At 27.5% G+C, this 27,962-nt stretch overlaps 3 protein-coding genes across 5 annotated transcripts; 1 reads left to right on the forward strand and 2 right to left on the reverse strand.

Moving 5' to 3' along the window:
* Positions 1-774: 774 nt before the first annotated feature.
* Positions 775-8,564, reverse strand: LOC127289274 (uncharacterized). Its single transcript, XM_051317106.1, has 16 exons — positions 8,396-8,564; positions 8,105-8,192; positions 7,510-7,564; positions 7,145-7,425; positions 6,765-6,950; positions 6,509-6,641; positions 6,259-6,425; positions 5,122-6,174; positions 4,288-4,498; positions 3,875-4,057; positions 3,684-3,798; positions 3,369-3,556; positions 3,007-3,238; positions 2,714-2,880; positions 2,382-2,619; positions 775-2,007 (listed from the first exon to the last, which is right to left on the reverse strand). Exons 2-16 carry the CDS (start codon positions 8,182-8,184, stop codon positions 1,826-1,828), a joined length of 3,471 nt encoding a protein of 1,156 aa, XP_051173063.1. The 5' UTR covers positions 8,185-8,192; positions 8,396-8,564; the 3' UTR covers positions 775-1,825.
* A 777-nt stretch (positions 8,565-9,341) lies between these two features.
* On the forward strand, positions 9,342-19,475 carry LOC127289276 (regulator of nonsense transcripts 1). The gene is made up of 6 exons (XM_051317108.1): positions 9,342-9,759; positions 10,526-10,803; positions 11,013-11,168; positions 11,583-12,176; positions 13,797-15,801; positions 17,535-19,475. Exons 1-6 carry the CDS (start codon positions 9,568-9,570, stop codon positions 17,670-17,672), a joined length of 3,363 nt encoding a protein of 1,120 aa, XP_051173065.1. The 5' UTR covers positions 9,342-9,567; the 3' UTR covers positions 17,673-19,475.
* Positions 19,476-20,546: 1,071 nt separating this feature from the next.
* LOC127289277 (poly(A) RNA polymerase gld-2 homolog A-like) lies at positions 20,547-27,962 on the reverse strand. Of its 3 annotated transcripts, XM_051317110.1 has the most exons (12): positions 27,523-27,961; positions 26,700-26,753; positions 26,279-26,623; positions 25,479-25,879; positions 25,188-25,378; positions 24,827-25,110; positions 24,576-24,744; positions 24,237-24,380; positions 23,922-24,050; positions 23,652-23,841; positions 23,381-23,496; positions 20,547-23,272 (listed from the first exon to the last, which is right to left on the reverse strand). In XM_051317110.1, the coding sequence occupies exons 3-12, from the start codon at positions 26,462-26,464 to the stop codon at positions 23,103-23,105; spliced, it is 1,980 nt and encodes a 659-aa protein (XP_051173067.1). In that variant the 5' UTR covers positions 26,465-26,623; positions 26,700-26,753; positions 27,523-27,961; the 3' UTR covers positions 20,547-23,102. The 3 variants fall into 3 exon arrangements, with proteins under 3 accessions (XP_051173067.1, XP_051173066.1, XP_051173069.1); XM_051317109.1 differs by having other exon boundaries at positions 26,279-26,753; XM_051317112.1 differs by lacking the exons at positions 26,279-26,623; positions 26,700-26,753 and having other exon boundaries at positions 27,523-27,962.

Genomic DNA, 27,962 nt, shown 5'->3' on the forward strand with positions numbered 1-27,962 from the left:
GCATCTTTTTTTATCATAAAAAAAATGTAGGTAATAAAAATATTAAATCTTAAAATCTAAAAATTATTATTTCAAATAAAAAATTAATATATGACTCTCTAAATTTGAATCAGTTAAAATTTGTTATAATTTAATATAATTATTAAGACAAATTGTTTGTAAGAAAAATAACAATTTATATAAATTGTACTTAGATTTTAACAATATTATTGTATTAATTTAAAAATCTTTAATTGTTTGTTAATAATAATAATAATAATAAGAAAAAGAAGAAGAATGATTTTAAGAATAATGTAATAATAGAATTAAGCACAATTATATTAAAATAAAAGGAATCGTATTAAAAATATGATCTTTCAATATTCCATTTTCCATCTACGCGCCTATTGATATGCAATTTGTCTTACATATCAAATAACTTGAAAAACTAATGAAAAAATAAAATTAATAAAGTACATGTACCGTAATTATAATAGAAATACAAATTTTTTTCAAAATAAAATATGTATTTTTTTATGTGTGATAAAACAATTTTTTGATAAATACCATATTTTGTCTTTAAGATATAAAAGCAGGTAAAAGGGTAAAACAGTTGACGACTTAAATTCCATCTTACGTATAATTTTAGAAGTTCTTTAAAAGTATTTACCGTATATAATGCAAAAACTGTTTTTTTTTTTTCTTCTGACGAAAATTGTAGGTACTTATTTACTGGTGTTTATTAAATATGGCTAAACCGTGAAGCGAAGAAATTAATTAATTAAAAAACATAACTAAACATAAAAACAATAAATTTATTATTTAAATAGTTTTTTTAAAACATTTTCTTATATTAAATCATTTGTCATCTTTGCAAGCAATTTCAAACGCTTCGTTTGACAAATTAGACGGAAACTTTTCGTCTGACTGAAACATTCGTTTACTAGGTATTAATATTATAAAAAATTGTAAATCATCTCGTCTGATTAATACCACTCTTTACTACTGAAGGGAATAAAAATTTAGCTTATGAAACTAAAAGTATAGGGACAATTTTTGTTTGACTGTAATTATCTTTTTCTACAAAGACTAAAATTCAACGAATATTTAATATGTTGTCTGACTAAAAATTATATATACTACTGATAGGAAAATAGTAAAAATTTTAGAACATCTGTGTTAATAAACTTTTTCTATAATTCTACAATTGTAACAATTTTAAACGTTTAAATGAAATTGGCTTTTACTATTAAGATTTTTGCCTGATAAAATTTAATCCTATCTTCAAGATTATTATTCCCTCCAGAAAGGAATGGAAGAAAAATTTTCCAATTAAGCATAGTGTTCTTTAAAATGAATACTTCCTCTATGAGTAAGCAATATATACAAAAAAAATTTTCTCATTCTTAAATGACAAAATAAAAACAATATTTTACGAATATATGACGTTGAAATTAACGTCTACATTTATTAATCAAAAATTTGTAAAAAAAAAAAAAAAAAAAAAACAATTGTTATTTCCGTCAATGTGAAAGATTAAAAAACTTGTTCTTAAAATAAAAACTTACATTATAATTGTCAAAATTAAATGTTTAAAATGAAACTTAATTCTAAAATATAACAGTTGGAAAAAAAATCTAATCGTTAACTTAAAACATTATTTTCTTCTTTTTTTTCTTTTTTGGTTGAGAAAAGAAACTAAATATTTCTCTTATAATTGCGGTGAATAATTTCACCATAAAAAAAATAATGACAATCAAAAACCCTTATTTTTAACAAGTACAAAAAATAAAATTATTTTTTTTTCTTTTTCAATCGATGACTTTTTAGTTTTTTTCTAAGGACTTCAAAATAAATTTTCTTTGAGAAAAATGTTTCGAATTTCAGGCATTTCAATGAAATAAGTAGCACTTGCTTCATCAATATCAACAATCTTAATACTTATTGCATTTTGTTCTTTCAAAAGTTCCGAAATCCGTGTTTGAAGTTTTTCAGACATGTTCTCCTCGCATTCCTTTGGTATTAGATCTGTTATAAAACATAAATAAAAATGAATTATATATACATAAATAGTAAAAAAATAATTAATTTTTATATAAAATCTAAATAATAACCTTTCTTGTTTTTATGATAAGGATATTAAAGAAATTAAATCAATAAGTACGTCGGTGAAGTTTACGTTTATCATCAACGATTGAAAAAAAAATCTATATTTTTTTTATTCAGAAAATAATAGAAATATTTGCCTACAAATTATTTTGCTTTAAAAATTGTTGATCGAGAAATAATATAAAAATTTTTTTAAGACAAAAAATTATAGTTTGCTTAGAAAAATAGTTTTTCTCATAAATCGTTGACTATAAAATGTGAACTTCATTGACATCAATAACTAATATATTTACTTTGAATTCTGCAAACAGTTCCAAGAGCTTCTGGATTTGCAAACATCTTAGGGAAAAATCTCAAATCTTTGTGTTCGACCTCAGCGAGATTACCGTAGTCAACGAAAAAGACAGTTGATTTATCTAAGCCTCTTGACAAGCATGCGGCTCTATAATAAACACCTTGGAAAGGAGCGATACACATTTCACCCTCTCGTGGAATATAAGGTTCAGTCGTGGTGTCAACATATTTTTGAATCTAAAATTATTTAAAAAAAAAAAACAATTTTTATTTAAAAATTTAATATTTATTAATTATTATTTGTTCGAAGCTAAATTGAGAAAATACTTACCAACGTAGGAAGAGTTTCTTGAACGTGTGATATTAATTCAATGTCAAGAGGACACATAAAATATTCAATTCCCGGTTTTTGAGTGAAGAGAAGAAAAGCTGAGAGTGTTTCACCTTTTTTTCCCAAACGTACACAAGGAAATTCGTCTAACATGTAACATTTTTTCTCTATAACAAAAAAAAAAAAAAAAAATTAATTCTTAATTTTGCACAATAATTTAGAAAGAAAAGTTTTCTACAATAGGTAACAATGTTATTTTAATTTTAATTTAAATTTAAAAATTGAAAATTTACCATTTTCCACCTCTTTCCAATTTGGTGTAAGCAATTGCTTAACTTTTTCATTGACGCTTTCTCGCGATGCAGTTTTCAATTCAACGCCATCATCTAATGGAGAACCTTCGAAAGTCATTTTCAATGGTTGCTCTAATTGTGTGAAATTTGCAAGATAATTTGCAAGATCCTCAGTCATTGGAACGTCTTTTGGAACTCCTTTTAATGTAATTTTTACCGTTGCCGAGTGTTGCTAGATAAAAAAAAATTAATTAAATTTTTTTTTTATATTTCTAATTTTTGATAATGTAATTTTGTTTATAATTTGAGATTGAAGAAATTTGAAGATTTAAACAAAAAAAAACTCATGTTTCGACACATACCCGTTTTAATTCAATTGGCATTTCTTTCATGCCATTGATCGTTGATATTTCAACATTGCCAAAATCAATATAAGTGATGAAGATTTTTTCACCATCAATTTTAGTTACTACTGCTCGATAATAATTGTTGTCTTCGAATTTCGATAAAACCATTTCGCCAATCACGGGAACATTTTTCAATTTTGGAGCTGTAATTAATAAAAGAAAAAAAGTAAATAGAAATGAAAACGTCAATACAATTTATAAAAATATTAAAATGAACACAAATGTGATAAAAAGAGTAAAAAAAAAAAAAAATTGAAAAGAAAGACTGACCTGTCTGAGCCGCTTTTGCAACATTCTGCTGCAATTTACTGTAACGCTCAACTTCACTTGACTCAAGGCTGCGTACGTAGAGAAGAGATTGACTGCGAAAAGCTGTTAAAATTATCTAAAATGTAAAGAAAAAAAAGCATTACAAACCAAAAAATTTATGTTTATTTATTTTTTTAATGAATAAAAAATACCTCTGTGTTGGTCTTCAATTCTGGCATTGTTACGCCAATTTGTTCAGGTGGTGGTTGCCATTGCGTTAAATCAGCTTTGAATGTTGAATTATTTTCCCCCGTCATCATAATTTCCAATTTTTTCTCACCATTTTGTATTTTTGAAGAAAGCACCGTGAATGTAAAGTATTGTAGAGTTTCAATCTGAATAAAGAATTAATTTTTTGTACTGAAGTAAAACATTTGATTAATGTTACTAAAACTGTTACTTAATAATAAAATAAGGTAAATTGATATATTGAAAACCTTAAAAAGTATAAAATGAAGAAAATAAAAAAAAATCAGTAATACCAATTTAAAATAATAATATAAAAAAAATACATTTAACCAATTAATAAGAGTAAATTTAATTTAAATAAATTAAAAAAATTTACCTTCTCATTACAGTCATGAACTGAACAGGTTGCAGCGAAAGTACAAATTTTAGCAAATTCAGCTGGCACTTCAAGACAGTGGTTCACTAAGCAAACACGACCCTCATCGATTGTGGCTACTTTTATTGGAGAGCCAAGTGACACAACTTGTCCGCGAACCCAGTCATCATCTGCTCTTTTTCCTATAACAATTTCTCCTTCTTTGGTTGGACTAGAAAAAAAAAACCATCTTAATTTTTTACAAAAACAAAAGTTGTATTGAATTACTGTATATCACAAATAAAAATTTTGCTAAATAAATTTCAGATGTAGAATTTTTTTTTTAATAGGATATTCTACTTTAAAGATTTAAATAGTTTGTAAATACTTTGTTTTAGATTAAAATTCAACATTTTGTTTTAAAAATCGGAATCAAAAATTAAATTATAGTGTTGTTTTTGATATTAGAGACGTAAATTTAAAAAATAACATAACATTGATTTTTATTTCGTTATCTAATCAGAAATAAAATTTAAATTGACTTCTGTTTCAATCAGCAGAAACGGAAACTAATCGAATCATTTTTTTTTTTTTTTACATTTCAATGTACTTGAATAATTTTTAATGTAAAGATTTTTTTTAAAATAATTCAGTAAATTAAAATTTTATTTTAAAAACATTTGAAATTTACAAAATATAGAATTGGTAAATTCTAAATTTCTTAAAAAGAAATAAAAAGAATCAAAACAAAGAAATTGCAAAATATTTTATAATTGAAAGCCAAAAGAACAAATTGCCAAAATAAATGACAATTTGTTTCAATTTAAAAATTGTAGATTAAAAATGAATACTTACGTGTAGCTTTGGGTTATCGCCATTGCTCTGCAAGATATTGGTAAATCAACCAAAACCTTTTCATAATATTTCGATAATTTATGAGGAATTATTGTAATGGAAAATGTATTTTTTCCAAGTTGAGTATGAATTTCAATTGCACCTTCATCTTTTGCTTCAAGATGATCTATAATGCTACCAGTTGGACATGAAGGTTCCTCAGATGCTGCTACAAACGCTTGTCTCTTTTCACCTTTAGAAGAACCCGCGGGACTCTTCACATGCGAATGAGAACGTGATTCTTCCACTTTATCCTGTTTCTTTGGACTTGATTCAATTTTATTATTAGCCGATTTATGACTACTCTGTGAATCACGACGATTTTGTGAACTGCGGCCACTTTTCACTGAAGACGCTTTTTCCACTTGTGGAATGACAACCATCAATATTCCATTTTCATTCTCCGATATTAATTTAACTAACAATTGTTCATTCTCCTTTAATGGCTCATCTTCAGTTCGATTTTGAATAAAGATTTGTCTCGAGAAACGTGGAATATTTTTTAATCTTCCTAAATCGCGTATGTCATTATCTTTCAAAGTTTGATCAACTCCATAGTCAATTAAATGTACAGTCAGCGGATCAACTGATAAAATCATAGCACGATGCCAAATATCATAAAATTTACAAGCAACCAGTGAACCAACAATTAATTCTGCTATCGGTGCTAAATTGGAAGTTTTCAAATCATTCATTAAATTAATAAATTTATCAGCGTCTTCAGAACGTTGAATATAGTACTCGCAATTTGTTATGATTGACATAACTTCCACCGAAATAAATTTGTCTTTTTTCAAAAATTGTTTTTGAAAATTAAAATCCTCATCTTTTACATCTGGTTGTTGAATTTTCAATTTTTCCTTCAACTTTTGTTCAAGATTTGACGCTTCCTGCTCTTGATCTCGAGAATTCAACAATTTTTGAGAGGCGTCAGATCTTTCTCGTTGTCTTTGATTTAATACCGAAACTCGTTCTTGCAAATCATTAACAACATTTGGAACTCCAGTTAAGGCTCTGAAATTAGATAAAATAATTAAAATCATCCAATCTATAAGTATTATTCTTTTTTTTTTTTTTTAAATAAAAAACTTTACTAACGGTAAAGAGAGACATTCAATTTTATGTGTCTCCCAATCTTTTTGTTGGCAATTTCTGGAGCAGTAAAATGCGGTGCATTTAGAGCACCTCATTCTGGTTATGTTTGCACAAAGCGAACATCTGCCCACTTCGTTTCTAATGTGATCCACTCCGCATTCATATAAGCCCTGAAAATATAAATACCGTCAGTAAGTTATCAATTTTTTTTTAACTCTCAAAAATTTATTGTTTATTAAGAAATAATACTAACGTTTACACGTCTTTCATACAAAGACGTTAAATGATCCTCCATTCGAGGATGATGATTGGGAATTTCGTAACGTGTATATCCGCGACCCATGTACACATGTCGTCGTCCATTATCAGCAACGCCCAGTGCTCCTCTGTTAAATTAATACCAATTACTTTACAAAAATCGCAAATCAAATTAAATTTTTTTTTTTTTAATAATCACATTCAATTTTATCAAAATTTAATTAAACAAATCTGAGTATATAATTTCTCACCTTGTCCACAGTAAATTTGTATTATGATAAGGATAAGTATTTTCAAACGGATTTAATGTTCTTGGATGACTTTCTACTGGGTACATTATATCATCTTCCACTTCGTAAGAAGGTATCATGTATCGTGATCGTAATCTTTCCGGAATGCCAATATCCATATTTTGATGTGGTATGTGATTACGTGGACTATTAAACAAAATATTAAAGAAATGAACAAGTGAATTATTTATTTTCTTTTAGAGAAACTTATTTGCAAAAAAATTCTTATTATTATTAAAGTTTAGAATATAAAGAAAAATTTTGAAATAAATTTAAAAAGTTGTACTAATTAAAAATGTTCAATTTTACAAACTAAAAGGAAAAGTTCTTTTTAAACTTACATATAAACACTGGATTCTCTGTGATCTGGTGCATAAGGATTAGGAGCTCTGTCAGAATCAACGGCTAATCCGTTTTCGCGTCTGTAATCTTTTACATTTTTTGTTTGTCGTCCTCTGGAGAATTCAACTATTAAATTTAAAGGAGGTTTACGATCTAAGCCGCCTATTGCAAGAACAGCTTCACGTTGTGTTCTATAGGTAACAAAGGCCCAATCAGCCGATGAAGGAGACAAAATAGAAGTGACATCTCCATATTGACAGAATATTTGTTTAATGCCATCCTTTCAAATGAAAAAATTAATACATATATGTATATTAAAAAATAGATTTATATAAAAAAAAATACAAATGTCTCATAAACTTACCTCATTTAATTCTGATGGCAAATTAGAAACGTATAATTTGACCTCTGCTTTCTCACTATTAAAAAATAATATAATACTAAAACATTTCATGATTTCAATGTTTAAAAACTAAATAAAATTAATTTTAATAATTAACATTAGATTAATTTAATAAATAACCTATTTTAGATATGTATTTTAATATACGAACAAACACGTGCTCAATACTTTTTCTATATTTAATTAAATTCACAATTACTAATAAACCCTAAACAATCGACATAAACGCAATAATAAATTGATATAAAACATTAGTCCTTGAATTCTTTTGTTTATCACTAAATTGTATAGTTGCCTACAAAAGAAATATTTTATACAGTTTATATTCAACCTATACACGTATTTGTAAATTATGAAATTGACAAAAAAAACAGATTTCATATATCATAAATAATAGCGGAAAAAAAAATAAATAAAAATGAAATGCTTAAATTATAAATTTAATTCAAACCTTAAATTTTTTAGGTTATGTAACGTAAAATGATTTTAGAATTAAAATTTCCATAAAGAAAATAATTAATTATTTTAATACAATTTAAACAATTAAATCCCTTACCTAGAGCCATTAGTAAGATTTTCTTTTTGACCGTTTTCGTTAGATGTACGATCTAACACACCGGCTGCGACATAAGCCATGTCTTGAACTATATTAGAAAAGCAATAATTATTAAAAACTTTTTTTGAAAAAAAATAATTAAAACTTTAAAATCATATTATTAGAAATATTCAACAACAGTTTGTTAAAAATTTATCAACTGTATTCATTGTTTGAAGAACAAAAATGAATTTCCAATGAAGACCGGTACGTGCACGAGGAATAAAATAATCACAAAACTTTTTTAAATACCTTTTTAGTGTTCAATATTAATTAAAATGAATTCGCGTAAGCAATTGTTAAAGCTTGAAGTTAAAAACTGTGTAATAACAATGAATTTTACGTTTTAAAATGAAAGTTAAAATGAGAAAAAAGGAAAGAGCTCTAACTTTACTTCGCAACAAGCGAGGAATGAGAATAAATTGCGATCATTCTTGGTGCATGTGTGAGTAGCGTCTTATCGAGATGCGCAGATAAATTTTCACCGGTATGCGCGCGCATTATTCTTCAACAGGTTTTTCTTCAAAAATTTTAATTTAAAATATTTTTATACCATTTAAAATACCTTAAAACAGTTTTAAATTTATTATCCTTCAAAACTATAACTAGAATAAGTTTTTTTTCATCTTCTAAGAAACAAAAGACAACTATTTGTAAATGAGAAATTTCATATTTGTCACGTGGGCACTGTTGCATGTTGTACTGCGCATTTCATTCTGAAAATCGAGTTAATAGCGCGAAATTTTAAAACATTTAAACTAACAAAATAAAAAATACACGTTTTTAAATTTAATCTACATAAATCTAAAATTTGTATTTAACTTATATTCAACTTTTTATAAATTTCTTCTAATCTAATTTTTTTTTCTAAATTCCTATCTATTAATTATTAAAAGAGGAATATGAAAAGTTAACAGTTTAATATACAACTATTTTACGAGTACCATTATTATTTTCAAATCTAAAAAAAATGAAAATTTTATTTATTTAAAATAAAATTTTGCAGTTTTAATTAACTTTTGTTAGAGAAACTTTTGAATTTCAAAAGAAAAGTTCTCTTTTGGAAGATGTTGGAACTAACCGACAACAACAAACCCGTTCACCACGTGGGTGGAAACATTATACACGACGACGAATCAACCTTGATTTTCTATGATCCATGTTTCAGAAATCAGCTGATGACGTAATCTCTGGTAAAAACTTGTACTCGTGTCGATGTTGGTGGGAGTAAACCGAAGTATGGCGTAGGATTTTTGTTTCGTCACAGTGCAAACTTCCTTGTTCATTCGCTGCCACTCATATAATTCACTCGATTTGCCGGTTACTGGAACAAAATTCTAAACCAAGTCCTGTGATCGTCGTCATAGTATCTCTTTCTTGCAACAACACAACATCAAAATAAAAAGAGAACAGGTCAGAACAAGATGAGTGTCGACGCGTATGGACCTAGTAGTCAAACCCTCACCTTCCTCGACACAGAGGAAACAGATTTAATTGGAGCGGATACACAAGGCAGCGAATTTGACTTCACTGATTTTACATTACCCTCGCCAAGTCAAACTCAAGCTTCTCAGCATGATGCTGCAACCCAGGGCCAACAAAGTCAGCCAGTGCAGGTTACACACTTGAAATCTCTTCATATCTTTATCATACATTCTCCTTGTAACCTTGGACGTCATGATAACGTTCAAGAAAATCGTCTGCGAATACTCGTCCCACGCGGTTTCAACTTAACCTCACTTTTTTTTTCCTATTCTCAAAAGTTTATGTCATTTTAATATGATCGTATCTTTTGTTTCTTTTAAATTCTTTATTTTTAATTTCTGTTTACTTTTTATTATTTCCCTTTCGAAAATTGTGGTTTCTTTTTGATAAATATTTAAAACGTAGATAAGTTTCGGAGTAAATGTCAATAAATTCATTTTTCCCGGAAGTTAACGATATCAGGTGATCTTTATTATTAGAGAAAGTATTCTTTTTTAATGTTGTGAACTGTTTTTTTTATTTATTTATTTATTTACACAGTTCCCGTGGTCCAAATGAACCAAACATGGGTAACTAAAATAAGTACAAAAGAAAAATAATTAAACTTGATGAAAAAGAAGTAGAAAAATTTGTAACAAAATTAGAAAATAAAAGTTGTTAGTTATAAACTAATTTAAGCAAAGCTGATAGCAAAATAAAATAATAATAATAACAGTCGCATATACTATAATGAATGTATATACTTATATAGTGCATCCAAATAATGGTGGTTTTACATAAGTTTCTAGAATATTTATAAGATTTTTCCATTTATTTATTTTTTTTTTTGTTAAATATCCAAATTGCTTTTTTTGCATTTATTGTTTTACAATTTCACAATATTGTGTTAAACTGTAGGTTAATGGAACCAGTGTTGTATCATCTTTGGACCTTAAGATCTCTGGGGCAGCACAAACACTCGCGGAATTACAATTTGAAGAAGAAGAGGAAGAGGCATATTACAATCGCGATTTACCAGAACATGCGTGTAAATATTGTGGTATTCATGAAGCCTCGTGTGTCGTCATGTGCAATGTTTGTCGCAAATGGTTTTGCAACGGTCGAGGAAATACGTCAGGCTCGCACATTATCAATCATCTTGTCCGAGCAAAGCACAAGGAAGTCACATTGCACAGGTGAAATTTAATAATTATTCTTTTTATTTTAATTGACAAAAAGACACGATTTTGCCATTTCTTTTTTCATTAACTATTCAAAAATGTGCTGAACATTATTTATTATATTATTATTACTCTTGTTAACGATACTCTTTTTTTTATTGTTCAAAAAATATTTTTCAATTCTCTTAAAAGAAAAATTATTAATGAAATTGAAATTTTTGTAGAGATGGACCTTTGGGAGAAACAGTTCTTGAATGTTATTCATGTGCAGTGAGAAATGTCTTCGTTCTTGGATTTATTCCTGCAAAAGCAGATTCAGTTGTTGTTCTTCTTTGTCGACAACCATGTGCTGCACAAAGTTCTCTAAAGGATATGAATTGGTAAAAATTACTTTTGACATTTTAAAATATTCAAATTTTAATTTTTTTTAAATTATTATTTTTGAATTAAATTTTTACAAGTTATCCTGTAAATTATTGTAAAGCAAAAATTATTTAAATATTTTATATTCCTAGAATTGATCTTAGAAAACATCGGTTTAAAATTAAATAATTGTGAAGATTAGATATTTAAAACTAATTTCAATTATTATTTTTTTTTTTAGACGATTTCTATTTGATTCGATAATTGAAGATAAATTCCTAATTTTCCCGAAATTTTGAATTAGATTAATTTCCATAAATTAGACTTGAAAAACTTAGAAAGAAAAAATTTTCAATATTTTTAAAAATATTTTACAGAATTTATGCTTTAAATTTTGTCCTATCAATTATTAATTATGAAAAATATTACAGGGATCAGGAACAATGGAAACCACTAATAGAAGATCGTAGTTTTCTCGCGTGGTTAGTGAAAATCCCATCAGAACAAGAGCAATTGCGAGCGAGACAAATATCAGCTCAACAAATAAATAAACTTGAGGAATTGTGGCGCGATAATGTTGACGCAACATTTCAGGATCTCGAGAAACCAGGTGTTGACGAAGAACCACAACAAGTTTTATTAAGATACGAGGATGGCTATCAATATCAAAATATATTTGGTCCATTGGTGAAATTAGAGGCGGATTATGATAAACGTTTAAAAGAATCACAAACACAGGAGAATATCGAGGTACGATGGGATGTTGGTTTAAATAAAAAGACAATTGCCTATTTTATGCTTGCAAAAACGGACGGTGATATGAAACTTATGCATGGCGATGAATTGCGACTTCGTTACCTTGGTGAATTGCACAAACCCTGGTCTGGAATTGGACATGTGATTAAAATCCCTGATAATTATGGCGAAGAAGTTGGTATTGAATTGAAAAATAATTCGGGAGCGCCTACAGAGTGTGTCAGCAATTTTGTCGTTGATTTTATTTGGAAGAGTACGAGTTTCGATCGGTGAGATATATAAAACTTTTTTTTAAGTTATTTAAATTCGCAATTTAAGATTTTTAATATTTAGTGATCACAGATAAATTTACCAATTTCGAAAATTCCACTTTTAAAAAACATTTATGTTGAAAAAAAGTATAATTAAAAAATTAACGTTTTTTTAGTCTAATTTCTGTAAATTTTTTCGTATAGTTTAAAAATATTGAAACTAATTACTCAATTAATGTGTCTTGAAAAAATTTTAATTTAGGTCTCTTTATTTTATCCTAGAACAATAATTTAAGCTTTTTTTAAAAAACTGATTCAATTTCTTTTCAAGTATAATACATACCCCCCCCCCAAAAAAAAAAAAAAAAAAAAAAAAGAAAAACTTCCAAGTGGTTTTGAAAAAATTACAATTTATTTTGAAAAATTTAAGAAATTTTGAAGGAAGTTAAATAATTTTATTATATTTTAGTTTATTTATAAAATCTACGATACTGAAGTCCACATAGTTTATGATCGACGATTAGAAAAAAAATTTATTTTTTAAGACGGAAAATTATAAAAATTTATCATCGAATCGTTAAAAAGACTGAAATTTTTATTCTCTTACAACCTGACTTGAATTGATTGATAAATTTTGTCTAGATTTATATAAAAAAATTTTTTTAAATAATTTTTTTGATGCGTAAACTTTGCGAAAAATTTCTTTCAGACAAAAATTTCTATAATTTTTCATTCAACAAAATATTCCTTTAAAAATCGTTGATGATAAACATTGTCAACTTCAGCATCGTTAAAACTTCAATGTCTTTGAAGAATGTTGAATGTATTTAAATGTGCTTAAGGTTTGTTTTTAAATCTCGAATTTTATAAATATATAAATTGTTTTTCAAATTTTTTGGTTAAATTAGGGTATGTAAAATACTTGATTTTTTATTTTGTTCTTTTATTTGTGGGTTTATAAAAAAAAGTGAGGTAAGAATAATTTTCAATTAAATAATAAAAGTATAAAATAAAAAAAAAACAAATTATAACAAAAAATGTAAACATCTACAACCTATGAAAATGAAAATCAGCAAAATTCAACAATCAATGAAAATCGTTTCACAGGAAATAAATTCAGAAGTATTTTTAGAAACACTATAATATGAAATTGAAGAAACTAAGAAGTGGGTGATATCACGTCACTACAAAAAGTGCAACTTTGCAAAAATTTGCCTGGCAACAATAAAGTTCTTAGGACACATATATATATATAAAGGAAACCCCCCACTTTTACTAACAATAGAATACAATGTAGAGATCTTTTCATTAATTTCTTACAGAAGTAAATCGAAAAATCCGCGAGTCGGTGGTTAATTCAATGATTGTGTTTTTGTTGTATATGAAATATAAAGTTGAAATTGAATTTTAAAAAATGAAAGAAAATAAATTTGCCTTACTTCCAATAAAGTAAATAAAATTTACTAATTAATAAAAGGGATTAAATATAATTTTAAAAAAAAGAGACAAGTAATTTAGAAAAATATACCTTTTTATAAAATAATAATTATTTTAATATTACCATTTTCTTAATTAACAAAATAGATACTGTGTTATTTGATTTGATTTTAATTTAATTTTTCTCTTTGTCTTTTGCAGAATGCAATTGGCGCTCAAAAAATTCGCCGTCGACGACACTTCGGTATCGGCTTACATTTATCATCGACTATTGGGTCATGAAGTTGAGGAAGTTTTATTCCGTTGCCATTTACCAAAACATTTTAGTGCACCAAATTTACCAGACCTAAATCGTTCTCAAGTCTATGCTGTGAAACATGCCGTTCAAAGGCCATTGTCCTTAATTCAAGGTCCTCCGGGCACAGGAAAAACAGTGACAAGTGCAACAATTGTTTATCAACTTGTGAAACAAAATGGTGGTCCCGTACTTGTTTGTGCTCCTTCAAACACAGCTGTCGATCAATTGACTGAAAAAATACATAAATCAAATCTTAAGGTTGTACGTCTTTGTGCCAAATCTCGTGAGGCAATTGATTCGCCAGTGAGCTTTTTGGCTTTACACAATCAAATTAAAAATATGGAAACAAACACGGAACTACAAAAACTTCAACAATTGAAAGATGAAACTGGTGAATTGTCAAGTGTCGATGAAAAACGTTACAGACTATTGAAAAAAGCCGCCGAAAAAGAATTACTCGAAGCTGCTGATGTTATTTGTTGTACTTGCGTGGGTGCTGGTGATCCAAGACTTCATAGACTCAAATTTCATTCAATTCTCATTGACGAGAGTATGCAAGCAACAGAACCCGAATGTATGGTTCCAGTGGTATTGGGGGCAAAACAATTGATCCTCGTCGGTGATCATTGTCAATTGGGACCAGTTGTAATGTGTAAAAAAGCAGCAAGAGCCGGTCTTTCACAATCATTATTCGAACGTCTCGTCGTTCTTGGAATTCGACCATTTCGACTTGAAGTTCAATACAGAATGCATCCTGATTTATCGCGATTCCCATCAAATTTCTTTTACGAGGGTTCACTGCAAAATGGTGTATGTGCGGATGAAAGAAAACTTCTCAAAATTGATTTCCCCTGGCCAGCGCCCGATAAACCAATGTTTTTCTATGTAACACAAGGACAAGAAGAAATTGCTGGCAGTGGAACGTCATATTTAAATCGTACCGAAGCGTCAAATGTTGAGAAAATAACAACACGATTTTTACGTTGTGGAGTGAAACCAGAACAAATTGGCGTCATAACACCGTACGAGGGACAAAGAGCATATTTAGTTCAATACATGCAATATCAAGGCTCATTGCATGCAAAACTCTATCAAGAAATTGAAGTCGCTAGCGTTGATGCCTTTCAAGGAAGAGAAAAAGACATTATCATCATGTCATGTGTAAGATCAAATGAACATCAAGGAATTGGTTTCTTAAATGATCCAAGAAGATTAAATGTTGCCTTGACAAGAGCAAAATACGGTATTATTATCGTTGGAAATCCAAAAGTTCTTTCCAAACAACCACTTTGGAATCATTTATTAAGTTTTTATAAGGAACAAAAAGTTCTTGTCGAAGGTCCATTGAATAATTTAAAAGAATCAATGATACAATTTGCAAAACCGAAGAAACTTGTTAATGCATCAAATCCCGGATCACATTTTATGTCGACATCAATGTATGACGCAAGAGAAGCCCTAATACCGGGATCGGTTTATGATAGATCCGGAGCACAAGTCAATGGCAATCAAAATCATAATCCATATTATCAGAGGAATGTGACTTTAGATATTTTCAGTAGAACGCACGATACAATTAGTTATATTAGTCCTGAGAGAGCACAGGCGGCAATGAATAATGTTCCAGTTCCGGTGGGAATGTTCATGAATATGGCACATGTGCCACCGAGATTTTATAATCAACATCAACAAGCACTTCAAGCAAGGCAAAATCAACGTAATCGACGTGGTGTCACGCCTGTTAAGAGTAAAGCTGGAGCACGTATTGGAAAGCTCAGTCAAACTGAACAGAATACACAACCGTACAGTCAGCCGGGCTTGCCATTGACGCAAGGAAATACACAAGGAATGTCACAACCCGGTTTTAGTCTCTCACAGCCGGGACTCTCTCAAGCTGAACTCTCGCAGGTGAGTCATTTTTATTTATAAACAAATTAATCCTGGTTATTTTCAGGGTAGCCATAAATCAGGAAAATTTTTTTTGTTCTGTAATTCATTCTAATTCTAATTAATCATCAATTTAATAAATCCAAATTCAATTTATCCAAATTTAAATCTGTTCATATTTTAATTCATTCAAATTTCAATTTAATTAAATTTAAATCGATCAATTTCAATTTCTCCAACTTTCAATCATTTCTAATTTTTTTTTTTTGTTAAAACAAATCGATTAATTAAAATTTTAATTTGATCTATTTAAGTTTCAAATTATCCGAATTTCAATTTGTCCAAATTTTAATTTACTTAAGTAAATCCCTCTAGAAGAAATCACAGGTTTTCATCAGATCTCTCATGATTCGATTAATTTCCAAATGTACAAAATAATTAAAAACTAATTAAATTTACAATATAAAAACATTGATTTAAGAATAAGACTACATAAGAAAATAATTTTTTTTTACTTCAATATATACCTGATAATAATATATAATATAATTGGATTTTTAATTTAATACTCGTGCACTGCAGTAGCCTAACCCCCCTTAAGCTCAGAAATGTTGAAAAATAATTTTTTTACATTCCTGAATTTATATCAATTTAGTAAACACAAAAATACAGATTTTCATCTTTTCTATAAATGATTCAATTGACCCAAGTTTGAATTTTTTATTAAAAAAATGTCATCGATTTAAAATTTATTCAGGTCAAATTTCAATAAATCTAAATTTTAATCAGTTGAAGCATTTATTGATTAAAATTATAATCAATCTAAATGAAAATTCATTCTAATTTTAATGAACCATCAATTTAATAAATCCAAAATTCAATTTATTTAAATTTGAATATGTTCAAATTTCAATTAAATCTCAATTTTAATTGCTTCAACTTTCAATCAATTCTAATTTTTATTGGTCAAAACAAATTTATTAATTAAAATTTTATTTAAAATTAACGAATTTTCATTCTATGTATCTAAAAATGAATCTATTTAAGTTTCAAATTATTATTATTATTATCATTAAATTATTATTTATTTTTCTAAATTTTATTTCATTTAAGTTTTAATATACACATCCAAAATTGAATTAATCCAAATTTGAATAGATATACTAATTAGTTCTTTTTTACATTAATTGATTTTAACTATCAGATTTATATCACCTTTTTGTCACCTATTTTTTTTTTAATAATTTACCTTTTTACCTATTTTCAAGAAAAAAGATACTGAGCTTTCTGTTCTTTTGTAAAAGAAATTGAAATATAGTTACTTCAAATTATTAAATTTCTATATTATAATTCATTAAATTTAATACAATTTTTTGATGACAGGAAATTGAAAAATTAATTCTTGTGGCAACCCTGATTCTTTTTTTTTGTTGTTGATAAATTGCTCTTACATCCTTTACTATTTTTTATTAAACTATTATTTTTTAAAAATAACTTGGTTATGTATTATACTTTTTATAATTTTTTAAAATTCTAAATGCTTCTGCACTAAAGGTCATTTTTTTTACAAATTTGTAAGCCCGTACAATGTAATTAAATAAATAAATAAAAAAAGAAATATTAGTCAGGGAAAAATTAACGAATTTTAATATGTAATTAAATTTTACAAACACTAATAATTGTTTTTTTTTTATTTCGTTTTAATAGTTGATAAGATATTTGCATTGACATTGAAATATGAAAAATGTTTTCAGGACTCATTCGCAGTTGGTGAGTTTCAATCGCAAATGGACGGACTATTATCCCAGGATTCGACTTATCAGGGCGATAGAAGTGGTTTTTATCAATCAGGCCAGTCGCAAGCCGGGGGTCAATTCTCCCAGCCCTATTGAGCCGAAAGCATACGGCTGAACAATGCATTCGCCATGCAGCGTCGCGGGAGCGACTGAGAAGGCTCGTTTCGACCAATTTTTCTTCGTCCAACAAACAACAAATCACTAACTGCGCAAAACGGTAAAAAAACACGGCTTGGCGATCGAGTAACGGTCCTGTGTGCGTACACGAAGGTCATCATCGTCGTCGCCGTCGTCAAAGAGGGGTAACTATATGGTTAACAAACAAACAAAAACAAAAAAAAAACAAAAAAAAAAGTTTATCGCCGTTCACCGTTTTTAAAAACGGAAATCGTTCAATGATGGATGGATTCATTGGGAATATAAATTCATTGCGGCAAGGCTATAAAAGGACATCGAAATACCGAAGAAAATGACATCAATGTCTATAATAGAGAATAGAAAAATGCCAATTTTACGTAATACGCGCTTACCGTGAGCGGATCGTTTACTTTAAATCGCGGTTATCAAGTGATGCTGGTATTTACAAAAACACACACATAAATAATAATAAAAGGTACTTGCAACGCTTTAATGACGTGATCAAATTGAACGAGTGTGCCACGTAGTAGCAGTTTTTTTTTGCGATTGAACGGAGATTTTTTTTGTTTGTTACAAAAGAAAGAAAGAGAAGAATTTTCCATAAGGAAAAAAATGAAATTTTTCATTATGAAAAAAAAAGCCTTCATTGAACTTGAATAAAGAAAATCGAGGGTAATGTTCTTTTATTTGACAATATGAGTTTTAGGAAATTCCTTTTATTATCGGAAAAATTCAATTTTGAATTTTAATCTCCGTTCGTTGAAGTCACCAAAAAAAAAAAAAATAAATAAAAAAATATGCTGAAAAATAATATCTCTTGAAAGCACGCACATTACACGGCACACGTGCAATTCGCTATAACCAACGGTATCGTGTCGACAAAAATATTAATTGTGAGTCTTTTTGTCGGAACAGCAGCGCGAGGTCAATATCTTTCTCGAATCTTTTAGCTTTTAGCATTAAAGTAAAAACAAAAAACAAATGCAACGCTGACCACGGGAAATTCATCAATTAAACCAATTTATTTTGCTTCATTTTATGTTTTCCCTCCCACATTATTATTCTCCCAATCATATTTTATTCTCTTTCTCCTTTAGAATTTCTTGTATATTTTTTTTTTTTTTTTTTGTTAATAAAATAAAGCCTTGTGTTTATTGACAAGGCAGTTAGGAGGCGAGAAGGCGCTAAAAATGTTGAGTTGTTGATTTATCATTATTTAGTTTGTCTTTTAAATTTGAGCTTGGAAATAATGCAAAATAACATCGAGCAAAAAATTTTCATTTAACTATGGGAGCGTCAGAGAAATTTTTTTTTTATTGGCACTTGAAAATGTCAACAAAAAAAAAAAAAAGAAAATAAAAACAAATTTTTTGTTTGTTTTATTTAAAGAAAAAAAAAATTAATTTTGGGATGAAATTCCCTTCTGATATTTTAGTGTTGCTAACAACGATTCATGGTACAAACAGAATTATTCAGTGAATTTTATTAATTACCAAATACAATGATAATTTCTCTTTTTTGGAATATTACTTTTTTTTCTCGCACTTTTTTTAGTTTTGTAATTTTTTTTTCTTTTTTTTTAGAGTGCTTGCAACTTCGAACGGTAATTCCTTCGTCAAAATGTAATCAGTAGGTTACGCAATGCAAAAAGAAAATTAAAGTTTGTTTTTATTTCTCTTGTATCAACAGCGCACCGCTCACTGCAATTACAGAAATTCATTGTGAAATCTTATGGTACCAATAAATTTAATTTGACATCTATTTTTATTGATAATTGTTTTTAAACCTATCCACTTATTTGTTAATTTTAATGAAATTTTAACAATTATTTTTTTATTATTAAGAATACATTGAAAATTTTTGTTTCAGTTACAAAATAAAACTGTCGATAAAGGAATTTTTTAAGAAGTTTTGGAAAAAAGAAAATAATGAAGATTTGCATGTACGGTGCGTGAACATGGTGTTTATTTATTTATTTTTTTTTTAACAAGAAAATTAAAGTTACAAAAAGATATTAAATAATAAATGTTATTGCCTATAAATTTTGCATTTTGATTTTTTTAAGTTGATTATCTAAATATGTTCATAAGTCGGAGATAATTGGTATTTTTTTCGCTAAATTTGACTAAATTTATGTACAAAAATTTTGATTTTCCGATTATTAATCTATGATTTTTTTTTCGCTTTACAGACACAAATACATTTAATAAATGTTTATTTTATATCAGACGCATACTTCTTATATAAACAATTTTGGCACTTGGGTCGATTAACTATGTCTAACAGTAATTAAAAAGGTGAACGGTTGAAGGCAATTAAATTTGATTTTTAATTAATTACTATAGCAAAACATTATTTTCCGAAATAAATTATCGCAAAATTCGTAAGCAATAAATATAAATATCAATAGCAAGAAATATGAAAAGTTAATATGAAAAGTTTATAATTAAATATACGCACCGCTTAATATTGAAGGAAAACTAATTTTTTTTTATGTTTTTTAAAATCTTTTTTGGTTTTTTGAAATTGCGTTTTCGCACATTCACCTCTTTAATTAAATCACAGGTCATTGGGACCTGCGCGAAATGTGCAACGCCTTTTAAAGTATTTTTAATAATTTTTTTTTTCATTCTTTCATTTCTATTTTTTTTACAAAAATTAATCCGTCGAAGAAAATACGACAAAATAAATATCGCGCGTAAACGATTTAATTGAGCAAACTTCAGATTACATCAATTTCACGAATTGTAGAAGTTCTTATCATTTAAATTCATCAACTAAATTGCCAAGTGCGAAACACAAGAATATCTTCTATCACGCAGGTCCTTGGACTTTTTAGGTTTTTTTTTTTTTTTTTTTTTTAATTAATTTTTTAAATATTTTTTTTTTTCTCTCTTTTTAAGTTATTAATGGAGAAATATTTTTCATACTGCCTGCACAGCCATATTTTCCCTTAAATTTCATCTTCAACATTAAATGCTTTATTATCACGTTAAAGTTATCAAAAAAAAAAAAAAAAAAGAAAAAAAAAATAACGAAAAAAAGGACTAGTGAGCGGAAATTTTTTGTGATAAAAAAAAACACAATTTCCACTCGCATTTCGTGTACATTATCTATACATATATAAATTTCTAAACATTGCAATAAAAAAGCACTATATAAAGAGGTCTTTCAGATTTTGATTACACGTAGGAACTTTTGTTTTTTTTTTTTTTAATGGAAGAAAATCAAAAAACTTAAAGAGCCTCTCTATTTTTTCGTTACACTTCTTGAGATTTAGGAATGTGCAGACTAATTTTTTTTTTACTTTTAATCTCAAACGAGATAACGAGCAGGACAATTTGTACAAAAAGAAACAATTTATTTTTAGCAAAAATCTTATCAATTTTGTTTTTAAAGTTTTTATATATTTTTTTATAAATTTTTATTTATTTTTATCGATTTTGAAAATTTTTCTCAAATCTACTTCAAGATTTTATTTCTATCATTTAATTTTACTTAATAAAGAATTAAATAATTATTGAACAATTTTTTTTTGTTGGCACAATTTAAAAAAAAATTGAACTGCTCGTATGGGTTTTTTTTTTCATTTTTGAAAAAAAAAATTCGCTTGAAAATGACTTTTAAATCATTCTAGCGATAATCGACAATCGAAATTTTTATATCTCGATGTAAAAAAATTTTCCTGCATCTCAGAAATTTAATAAGTAGCCGCCGGATAGTAAAAAGGCTGCCAATATTTTTAGATGTTAACATCGTATCTAGAGACGATTTTTTTTGACAATAATTCACGAGCTGTTGTTTGTTTTTTTTGTTTTTTTGCTCGGTGTTTTTTTTTCTTTAATATCCAAATACGAACAATCCACTCATCAACATTCACAATATTATTAATAATTACTATAATAATCATCATCGCTTTTACACATCTGTCACACTTAGAAAATAATACTACAAAACTTAAATAACAATACAGTTGACATTTTTTTTACACGGGTTTTTTTTTTTGGCTAAACTTTTTTGAATATTTTTTTTTCACTTTATTTATTTTTTTTTTTTATCTAATTATTAATCTCAAAACAAAATGCCGTTTTTAAGAAAAAAATAGCACAAGTTAATTGAAAAAAAATTACCGTTTAACCATGCCAAAAAAAGGCAGTTTCCTCAAAAAGAAAAAAAAAACTGAATAACGATATTAAAATTTGTGTACATATAAATATACATAAAACAAATATAATATTTCTTGAGAAATTAATGGCAAAATTATATATACCAAACGATATGTAATGTAGCGACTAAACCGATATTTTTCAATATTATTGACAACAGTTTAAACACTGAAGTTAGCTTTTTTTTTTTTTTTTTTTTTTAATTTATTATTATTGGTTAATAGTCTTGTCATATTTATGTTACCCCAGAATTTTTTTTTCTTTTTTGTATTTTCCGGAAAATGAAGTTATTTGAAATAAATAATAAGGCACCTTGTTACGTTTCTTTTTTGTTTTTCGTTGAAGAATTATTCGTTAGTACTTTTTTTTCTTTCATTTCCTATATAGTGTTAGGCAAAAAATAATACCCTTAATTTTTCAAATTTATTATTGTTTCATTAAAGTCGCGATTCTGTATTTTTTGTTTTAAATTATTTTTTAAACGATTCTATCTATCTATATATATTTATGATTTAAAATCAATTTTAATATTGTTCTATGATTTTTTTTTTTTTTTTTTTTTTAATGAATATTCATTGTCCTATAATTTTCATTTTTCAATGCTCTAGATATATAAATTTTTTTTTCTTCTCTTTTCTCTCTTACTTTGAAACATTTCAAGATTATTATATATATATATATTTAAACAGTCATTGGAAACTAATAGCACCTCTAATTTTTCTCTCACACTTTGTACTAGATTAATGTTTTGCCGCAGGAGAAAATCTATTGCACAAGATTTTAAAAAAGATGTTAATATTATCTCACATGCCAGCAGTTTTTAAAACTAGAGAATCACTAGTGATCGAGATTTTTTTTTTTTTTTTTTTTTTGGTTTTTGTTGTTTTTTTCTCTTTTAACTAGTGCTTCATTGTGAAAAGAATTTGTTTTTTCTCTCGATTATTATAATCGTGACAAAAACAAAATAGTCCAAGTTCTTAAAGTTATTCTCAATCAATGGATTTTGGCACTAATTTTCATTATTATGCGAAGCCCATATCTTGTGTCTTCTATAATACTTGTACCCTAAATCACTTTTAATCGTAAGCCGTTTTTAAAACGTACACAATCTTAAAGTAGTGACGTTTATGTTCATCTTTGAGATTTTTTTTTCTTTTCTTTCTTTTTCAATATACAATTCTGCTAACTAATCTTCTACTCAGTGCTAATTCACAGCACGTAATTACGTTGTGACGAGTGACGTTTTGGCTTTAATGTCGAGCTTTACGAATATGCTGGACAATTGGCGTGTTTCATTTAATCGTTGATAACTTACCCGGAAAATTTGTTTGATCTTCTCGAAAACTTCAGGATCGTAAACTGATCTTGCTGTGTTGGTCAAATCAAAGGGTTCTGAAAATAAATCTTGTCTGAGTAAAAATAATTAAAAATTTTAATTTCTCTAGATAATCAAAATAAATAAATTTCCTTTTATTTTATTCAAAATATTTCTTCTTTTACCTTCAATGCAAAGATATTTCCACTGATGAGGATCATTTTTAAAAGATCGCACTCTTCGACAATCTTCAATAGGAATTTTATTGGCAACTCTCACAGAAATTGCATACTGACTAAAACTGAAATTTAAATAAAAATATAAAAAACTTTTATCAAAATTAAAATTACAGTAGCTTATTGAAATTCTCCCCACCAAGAAAAAAAAAAAGTAAATGACAATATTTTTAGGTGAATTAAATTCTTTTTGAAAAACATTTTTATTTAAATAACTTACTCGAACGTGATGTAGAATTTAAAGAATTGAACCAAAAGCTCTCCAAGGCTTTGATAATTGGGAGAAGGGAGCTCATTAACTGGTATATGTAAATCCTCGTGAATGTCAATCGAATGTAGATCAGAATTTGGACTGAACTTATTTGGATAAATAGAATGCAAACATGGCAGGACAGCAGGAGTTATTCCACCTTAATAATTATTTTTAAAAAATATTTGATTAACATTTCATTGAAAAAAAAGCATGTTAAAAAAAATTTCAAACTCTTACATTGTAAAAAGTGTATAACCATGAGAACTAGCGAGTAACTTGAAATGGTCATATTTTTAGCGTTGTTAATATTTTGACATTGTGCCCAAAGCTTCACAACGAGAACAAGAGGTCGCACTCTCCAATCGACTAAACAATTTATTGAATTAATTAATAAACTCTCTCAAACAATTAAATTTCCATCAAATTTTGTTAATTGTAAAATTATGTTATTTACATTCTGTACCAATAAATTTACGTTAATATGATAATTATGTTTTTTCATTTATCATTGCAAATATTTGAAAAAAATGTCATATAGAATTTTATACTCACTTCGTGAATAACAATACATTAAATGGGTATTTCTAATGCCAACTGAGTTATTGCAGTTCAAATCGACATCTAGCTTTTGTAATGCGTCATGAAATTTGAGAATTGGGACTTTTGCTTGAATCAGTTCTAAATTCTTGATAAAATCTGAAATTGTCAAAAAGAATTTTTAAATTTTTAAAAATTTATCGTTTTTTAATAACCCAAAATTGTAATTTTTTTTTCCTTCCAATTTCTCTTTAAAAAATATAAATATGCAAAATAAAATTTATTTATAATTTATTAAAAATATAATTAAGAGAATGCTATTCGTATTATTTTAATATTTTTCAAAAGATTTACCGCATCTGTTCAAACTTCTTAAAATATGATCTAAATGATAAATGGCTTCATTTTTTTGGTCCATTTCTGTGTGTTTTATTAAAAGACATATATCAACGTCACTACTTTCAGAACCAAAACCATTCATTGTCGAACCCACCAAAAACAAGCCATACTTTGGAAACTCCGACTGTAACAAATTTTTTTCAAATAGTTAAGTATTTTTAGTTACTAATTAAAAAAAAAATAAATTAAATTAAATGTATTGTTACTTTTATAAAAATGTACAAATATTTCCAGAGCATCATCTTGTTTCTGTAAGTTGTATTAGATTGTTGATTGGAGATAAATTTTTCCCAAACATTCTCTGATAGATTGTCCCAAATTGAATTAGTAATTAAGTTATCCGGCCTCTGTGTGACTTCCATGTGAGGAACTTCCTCTAAAAATCTATCTGGACCAATTACATATCGCGGAACAAACGCAAACGTTTGAGTCATCATTCCTGTAAATTTTCTATTTCTTTGTGTCCTCTGCTGAGGTGGGCTATTCCTCCCTATAAAAAAGTATATTAATTATATTTTTTTTAGATTATAAAAATGGTATTAAAAAAAATGTTGTTTTTTAGTTTACCAGAATATCTTCTTTTATTCTGGTAATTTTGTACTGGTGCTCTAGGTACTTGGATAGAATTATTGTAATAATTGACAGGTCGTTGGCTTTGGCAATATTGATGGACAGAAGTATTTGAAATCAAACTTCCGCGATTAATACTATTTGAATTATGCATATGGCTAATTGTTGAATGCACCTCTTGAAGACGCCTGTAAAATAAAATAATTTAATTTTATTTAAGAACAAATTCAAGAAAAATTTCAATAACGAAAAAATTTTTCATTATTATTGAGATAAAAAAAAACATACTTAGTTCCTTGTTCTCCTATAGAATTAATAGAATCCCGTTCATCAGAACTTTCAGTTAAACTGCTATCGTTCTGATGTTTATTCGGCGTTGGTGAACGTGAAGAAAATCCACTATCGCTGTTATAGAGTTCCTTTGGCGAAAATGAATCTCGATGAAGATTTCGTTTTCCTTTATTATTCCAATTTGTTCTTTTTATCGAGCCTGTGCTAGCTGGTCGAAAATTAAGATGCGGAGGTGGCATTGTGGGTATATTATTTGAATGACTTATTCGCTTTGGCCAATTATTATTTGACGAGCCATTCCCATGCATATTGTAGTTTGCACGACGAAATTGTTGTACGTCTACACCCATTCGCTGAATTAATTCAATAGGATGTGATCCTGCTTGTAGAGGTGAAGTCTATATAATCAAGAAATTTTTGTAAGTTTTTGTTTTTCCATTCACAATAATATGAAAATATTTTTAAAAAATTATTAATATTATTTTAATATAAGAAAATTAAAAATAGCTTAATCAGTAGAATTACTTGAATGCATGCGGAGTAAAATTTAGCAGAGAGAATAAAGTATCTGTCTTAAAGAAATCCCACATTTATCATTAGTTTAGTTATTAAATATTTTTGTTATATTATCTTAAAATTGTGTCCTATGATTAAATGTTATAAATGAAGGAAATTCGATGAAAGTTATATCTAAGAAAAACAAAGTGCTGAATTCATAGGAAGTCATTGTAACACAAATAAATGATATAATATAAATATCTAGTAAAAATAAATAAGAAAAAAAAAAAAGTGAGTACCTGCAGAATATGATGCCTGCTATGATTAGAAGCATCAGGAACAAATTGAGTGTATTCTGTTTGATGCAAATGATTTGCACCATTGTAATAAGTTGTGTGATTCTGAATTGGCAAACATGGTCCACCTGCTTGCTGGCCACCCATTAACTGCACCATTGCGTGAGGTGACAATGTGACGTGATACATAGTCAAAAATAAAGAAGTATAAAAAAGCCTCAGGTGGGTTTTTTTTTTTTTTTTTTCTTAATGAAACAAGACCCACTAAATATTAAACGAGGTGCCTTAATTAAAGCGAGATTCGAGAAGAATTTTCTATAATCAATTCACTCACACTCTCGTTATTTCCTATATAAAGACAGAAAGTTTTCAAAATAAAAAAAAAAATAAACTTTCGTCTCTTTCAGTCAAACTTATTGCTCACCCTCTTTCTCCACGCTACTTTTCTCTCTCTTTGTTTTCCTGTCGATTGGGCCATCTATCAATCAATCCATAACAAAATGAATTTTAATTATATGGCAACTTTTCTCATTAAAAGTTTGAAATAATAACATTCAAATACCAATATAAAATTTCAGTATAATATACAATGCATGCAAATTAAATTTATGTTTAAATATATATATATTTCAATATCAAATAAAAAATTAGTCATATTTCAAAAATATTATATATATTTTTTTTTGTATAAATAGGAAAAGAAAAAATTATAATAAAATGTTGAATATTACCGGTATGAATTGAAATGTTTTCCAAACTAAGAAACAAAATTAATACTTAACGTATTTAATTATATACAATTAAACATTAAATAATTTAATCGCACACCGGAGAAACTGTATATATCAAAAATGGAGACTAATCCGTTTGTCAGTCTTCTAATTTTATAGGTTAAGTTTATCTACCCTATTAATGTATATATCAATAAAAATGACATTCTGAAATGTTTTGAAACTTGACTTCTTTGTGAAGGAAATATATGACGTGGACAAAGAATAGACACGATAAAAGGAAATTTTTGAAGGCATTCTTCATCTAATTGAGTCAAAAACCGCTAAAATAAAAGCTATTATCAGTCAATTATGCAATAGCATCCCAGCAGAGTTGTTTCCGTTGAAAGCAAGATAAAAAGAAACATGAGTGACACGCAAGCAAGATTATAGAAAAGGCCGTTAATTTTTTTTTTTTTCCATCAAGTACTAAAAAATAAAACCAAATACCTGTATATTTATTATAGTCACAAATACCTGTACACAATCAAACGATCGCCATGTTGCGAATATCTATAGAGCGATGGTGGATTCCATGACAAGTTTTACCTCTCTTTCCCTTCGGTTAACTTTTCAACTGATAATGTTCGATAACATATGCGCGTAAATATATAAAATTGTCCACTCTCCGATAAATTTTTCTCACTGCGCTTTCCCGATCGTTAAAAAACCTAATAAACGTTGTTGAAAGATTTTTTTTCAAAAAATGACGTTCGCTGAAATTGAAAGGGAAAAAAAGAGGCAACACTCACAGTCACAGGCAAACTTTTCCACAAACACGACGATAACCGGGTTTTACTAGTGTCACTTTAATCATTTGATCATTTGAAATTTTGAATTTATGACGTTTTACACCGTCAAACGTGTTCGGTATTCCTATTTTCACACAGAGATGTCACTCGGAAAAACTCGACGAC

Source organism: Leptopilina boulardi, unplaced genomic scaffold (genome assembly GCF_019393585.1).
Source record: "Leptopilina boulardi isolate dan_hultmark-lab unplaced genomic scaffold, ZJU_Lbou_2.1 LbouV2_401, whole genome shotgun sequence".
Classification (NCBI taxonomy): domain Eukaryota; kingdom Metazoa; phylum Arthropoda; class Insecta; order Hymenoptera; family Figitidae; genus Leptopilina; species Leptopilina boulardi.

What these genes read in the sequence shown, in the direction of transcription:
- LOC127289277 (XM_051317110.1), bottom strand. Translation starts at nt 26,464, where the DNA reads ATGTATCACGTCACATTGTCACCTCACGCAATGGTGCAGTTAATGGGT. An exon ending in GCAGGCATCATATTCTGCAG is followed by an intron (nt 25,880 to 26,278) that starts GTACTCACTTTT and finishes TTGATTATATAG; the next exon opens with ACTTCACCTCTACAAGCAGG. An exon ending in AATGTATTGTTATTCACGAA is followed by an intron (nt 24,051 to 24,236) that starts GTGAGTATAAAA and finishes TAAATTGTTTAG; the next exon opens with TCGATTGGAGAGTGCGACCT.
- LOC127289274 (XM_051317106.1), bottom strand. Translation starts at nt 8,184, where the DNA reads ATGGCTTATGTCGCAGCCGGTGTGTTAGATCGTACATCTAACGAAAAC. An exon ending in GCGATAACCCAAAGCTACAC is followed by an intron (nt 4,499 to 5,121) that starts GTAAGTATTCAT and finishes TTTTTTTTCTAG; the next exon opens with TCCAACCAAAGAAGGAGAAA. An exon ending in TTCATGACTGTAATGAGAAG is followed by an intron (nt 4,058 to 4,287) that starts GTAAATTTTTTT and finishes TTCTTTATTCAG; the next exon opens with ATTGAAACTCTACAATACTT.
- LOC127289276 (XM_051317108.1), top strand. Translation starts at nt 9,568, where the DNA reads ATGAGTGTCGACGCGTATGGACCTAGTAGTCAAACCCTCACCTTCCTC. An exon ending in AACAAAGTCAGCCAGTGCAG is followed by an intron (nt 9,760 to 10,525) that starts GTTACACACTTG and finishes GTTAAACTGTAG; the next exon opens with GTTAATGGAACCAGTGTTGT. An exon ending in AAGGAAGTCACATTGCACAG is followed by an intron (nt 10,804 to 11,012) that starts GTGAAATTTAAT and finishes AAATTTTTGTAG; the next exon opens with AGATGGACCTTTGGGAGAAA.